This window comes from Tupaia chinensis, unplaced genomic scaffold (genome assembly GCF_000334495.1).
Source record: "Tupaia chinensis unplaced genomic scaffold, TupChi_1.0 Scaffold000301_1, whole genome shotgun sequence".
Classification (NCBI taxonomy): Eukaryota; Metazoa; Chordata; class Mammalia; order Scandentia; family Tupaiidae; genus Tupaia; species Tupaia belangeri.
This window is the reverse complement of record NW_006159791.1, coordinates 65,600-70,197: the sequence shown is the minus strand read 5'-3', so window position 1 is coordinate 70,197 and position 4,598 is coordinate 65,600. Positions and strand designations below refer to the sequence as shown.

Below are 4,598 nucleotides of genomic sequence, written 5' to 3'. Positions count from 1 at the left end.
CTTCATCTTGTTGCTCTGAAAAAGAGCTCTGAAAGGTCAGATGAAGGACGGGTGTTCCCCTTGTTGGGAAATGGATAAAGACCCCTGTTGCTTTGCTGGCTGCTTCTCTCTGCTCTTAAGTCTGTTAGCTCTGGTGAATAAAGCCAGGCCCTGGGAGGCAGACAGTTAGGCATGGGACTCCAGCTGTTTATAGAGCTTTATGCCTGCCTGCTGTTGCTGGAGAACAGACACAGCCTGAAAGGCTTCTGGCACTGGGACTATGTCCATATTACCATGAACCCACAGTGCACTGGTAAGCTCTTCACATGGTCAGAGAGGCAGAGCCCTGGGCTGGAAGTAAGGGAGCCTGGGCTCACTGTGCCATTAATTAGCTGTGTGTCCATGGGCAATTGCAGCTCTCTCTCTTTTTTTGTCTGTTCAATGAAGTCCCCTTCTTGCTCTAATTCCTTATGATGAAAGGAAATAAACAAAGGCTGGATAATACTAAACTTCTAGGAATTAAAATGTATATTTTGAGGGCCCGCCGATGGCATCGTGGTTAAGGTGACTGGATCTCACATGACCAACTGCACAGTTTGAATCCCAGACCTGGTGGCTTGAAAAACATGCAGGGCACGTGTGTGTGTGTGTGTGTGTGTGTGTGTGTGCATGTGTGTGTGTGTGTGTGTGTGTGTGTGTGTGTGTGTGTGTGTGTGGGTGTGTGTGTGTATGCGTATGCTGAAAATCCTGAAAGGGAAGAGAAATGGAGAAGAAATTGCAGCATGACCATCCCTTTTGGGGTGTGCTTTCTCACTTTGCCTGTCTGTCTCTGTCTCTTTCCTGGAAGTACACATACACTCTGGCAAATTTTTAAAAATTTTGTATTTTGGGGACCAGCAGATGGTATAATGGTTATGTTGCTGGACTTCCATGTAGTCAACCGCAGTTTGAATCCTGGACCCAGTGGCTTAAAACTCATGCCGGATGTGTGTGTGTGTGTGTGCATGCCCAAAATCCCAAGAGGAGAATGGAGGAGAAGAGACTGTGGCATGAGCATCCCCTCTGGGGGGAGGGTGACCTCTCACTTTCTCATGCACCATACAGCAAAAATCTCTCTGAAAAAAAAAATATGCATTTTGCTCAAAAGAGTACGTGTTTTGGGGTGAGATAGATTTGAGTTCATATTCTTCCTCTGCTACATATTAGCTAGATCATTCCCTTTGTGAATACAATTGACTATTTTCTGTTTTCAAGGATAGAGATTTTTAAAGTGTTTTTACATTTATTTATAATTACTAAATAATATTCACTCCTTGAAGAATTTGAAAAATACAGAAATACTGAAAGAAGAAAATAAAAATAATCTGTACATCTATAATCCACAGTTGCTATTAGCATTTTGATATTTTTTCTTCTAGTCTTTTTTTTTTTCTGGTGTAATTGATTTATTTTAAACATTTTACTACTGGAAAGTTTTAATACATTTAAAAGAAGAACTATTAGTACAAGTAACCAAATGTACCTGTTTCAGCTTCTATAACCAGTAGTCTTCTGCCATTCTGAAGCTGAATTTTTAACTTATGAGCAGGTCTTCATGTTTTCTTTTAATCTAAAAATTTAGCCTGCTTTATAATTTTGCTTTTGTAATCCTGAGAGTTTGATGTGTGCTAGCCCTGCTAGCTTTTGGCCATTTTCAGATGTCATGTATTTACATAAAACATTGAATAGGGCAGTAAAAAGATCAGAGCCTAATGTTAATACCACAGGAGACCTGAAAAAACTGCAAACAAACACCTGTTTTCCCACCTCCTTGGAGAAGACCAGCATAGAGAATAAATATTTTAGAGAGAGAGAGATATCCCCAGCAGGAAATAGCAGCTTGTGTTTTGATTCACTCACCATGGTTGTCTCAGCAATGGAACCAAAACTGTTGATGAAAATGTTGCAGCTCACGTTCACCGGGGGACCTGCCAATCAAGAGAGATTCCTGCTTAGCCCCATAGCCATAGAGAAACTCACAGGATGGGACCATTCCGGGAATGTAGACTGCAGAGATGGATCCCCCTTGGTGGAAGAGACCTTTGATTGCCCTCTACCCCACCCTCCAAGCACCTAGGATTCTCATCCGCCATTCAGCATCTATATGCTGGTGCTCACCTGGTCCCTAAGTGAGCATCAGGAACAGAACCCAGAGGCTGAGCTGAGATGTACTTTCATTAACACGGGATGATTCATCATCTTACCATATGGTTGACATCCCTTCCCCAGGCCCCATCCGCTGCCTTCTAATTTGTGGCTAAAATGTATTTATGGCTGCAACATTTGGAGGCTGTCTGGGGAATCATAAGGAACAGCAAGTTCTCTGCCTTGAACTTATGAACCAAGAATGATTGCCTGAAAGGGTGTTGATGGGAATTACCAGCTTAGGATTCTAGAGGGAACCTCAGAGGAAGTCCACAAGTCATTGTTAAATACTTTCCAAGCAAGGCCTTTGAATTCTACTGCAAAGAATAGGAAAGAAATGGAGGAGTATTCATTGTTTTGACAACTCATTGCTAGGGAAACTCTGACTATTGAAGCTCAATCTCTTCTTTTTTGTTAATAATTACAGTAGTTAACATTTACTAAACATCATGGGTTTTGTTGCTGTGCTGAAGATATTGCTAATATCATCTCATTCCATCTTCTTAACTCCATGAGAAGGTATGTTTATTTACATTTACAGCTGAGGAAATGAGGAAATAGAGGCTGAGAGAAGTTAAGGTATTTATCCATGGCCTCACTGATAGTAAATGGTTAAGCCAGTATTTGTGTTCAGATTTGTCTAATTCCAAAGGAATTTTGTATCTCTTCCCCCCCCCCCCCCGGGGGATGAGAAAGAGAGAGAGAGAGAGAGAGAGAGAGAGAGAGAGAGAGAGAGAACTTCTCTTCATTTTTCTTTCTTTTTTCTTTTTTGAGAGGTTTTTGCTACAGGGTGCTTGCACTCGCCAGAAAGACAGAGAGAGGGAGAGAATGAGCAGGAAAGTGAGAAATCATCCCCCAGGGGGATGGCCATGCCACAATCCCTTCTCCTCTATTCTCTTCTCAGGATCTTAAGCATGTTTGCACATGCGCCTGGCACGAGTTTAAACTACTGGGTCCGGGACTTGAACAGCAGTCAACTACATGGGAGTATAGCAACACAGCCATTACACCAACTGCTGGTCCTGAACTTCTTAATGGGGTATTGTCACATTGCAATCCCTTCTCCTCCATTTCTCCATCCTATCAAGGTTTTGGGAACAGACACATGTTTGCCTAGTCTGTTTCTCAAGCTGCGAGGACCAACATTCACATTGCAGTCAGCCATGTGGGAACTGGTTCCCTTAAGCTCTAGGCTACAAGGCTGACCTGATGGTCATCTTAATGGCTATAATTTCTATATATAGGACAGAGGTTTGGAGGAAGGAAGGACATTCTCAAGGTCACACAGAGAGTGGCAGAATCCAGAATTTTTAGCACTAGGCTTCCACATAAACTGACAAGAGGGCCAGCATAGACTACAGAGAAGCCTGTAAAACCATGGGCAAGTGATACATGCAATAGGAGTTCAGGTCAGAGAGGTTCTGGAGAATGAGACAGGAAAGTTTGAATATTAACCCTGAGTTCTCCTTGAGAGTGGATAGGACTTGGAAAATAGGTTATAATTCTCACATAAAGATTGTAGGTTCTGGAGAATGAGACAGGAAAGTTTGAATATTAACCCTGAGTTCTCCTTGAGGGTGGCTAGGACTTGGATCATAGGTTATAATTCTCACATAAAGATTGTATCGATTTGTGATTTTTTCCAGGTCTACTTTCTTCTTGATTCTCATGAAGTACTGAGGTAGGCAGGGCAGGCTTGTCCCTGCTTTACAAACAGAACACAGAGTTTTGACAATTCACCTGGACTCATTTAGCTGCCAAGTGGTGATGCCAAGACTTGAACCAAAGTTTTCTGACTGTGTGAAGAAGTTGATATCCTGTGTCTGTTAGGTCCCATTCCATTCTGTCCCTCTTGAAAAAGTAGCTCAAGCATTTTACTCAAACTCATCCAAGATTTCCTTCTTTTTAGAAATCTTAGTGTATACGAGAAGACTCACTCTTGGGGAAAGAATTTGTTTTTCCTCTAAGGGAATGTCCGAACCGTTGGGTTTCATATGACAGTGATCACTGAACACTATCGGTTTGACCCTAGGAATACCCTTCCCCTTGAATGGAATTTTCCTGGGCTGTCATTCTCAGTTCTAGTGGTTTGGAGTAATCTGATGGAAGCTATTCATCTACATTTCAGGGTTATAGTATTTCAGGGCTAGAAGGTTTTTTAAAGGTCACACCATTAACTTCTTCCCATCAATTGCTTCCCAAACTTATGTGCAGACAGGGCTTTCTGTAGCAGAATCACCTGGGATCTTGTTAAACTGTAGATTCCTTGGCCCAGCTCATACTCAGAGAACCCAAATCTCTGGAGGTTAGACCAGAGTCTGTCTGTCCGTCTGTTTATTTATTTACTTCCTTCATGATAGAAGATGTCTGTGTGCATGAGAGGGGGAGAGAGTGAGAGAGAGAGAGAGAGAGAGAGAGAGAGAGAGAGAGAGAGA

The 4,598-nt window shown here is 42.3% G+C and overlaps 1 protein-coding gene across 2 annotated transcripts in view; it reads right to left on the bottom strand.

Moving 5' to 3' along the window:
- The window catches only part of GLRA1 (glycine receptor alpha 1), a 102,739-nt gene that overhangs the window by 54,260 nt on the left and 43,881 nt on the right, over positions 1-4,598 (bottom strand). For both annotated transcript variants that reach the window (XM_006150820.1, XM_006150821.1), the window contains exon 3: positions 1,879-1,946. In XM_006150820.1, coding sequence (XP_006150882.1) covers positions 1,879-1,946 — 68 coding nt within the window. The remainder of the gene's footprint in view (positions 1-1,878; positions 1,947-4,598) is intronic.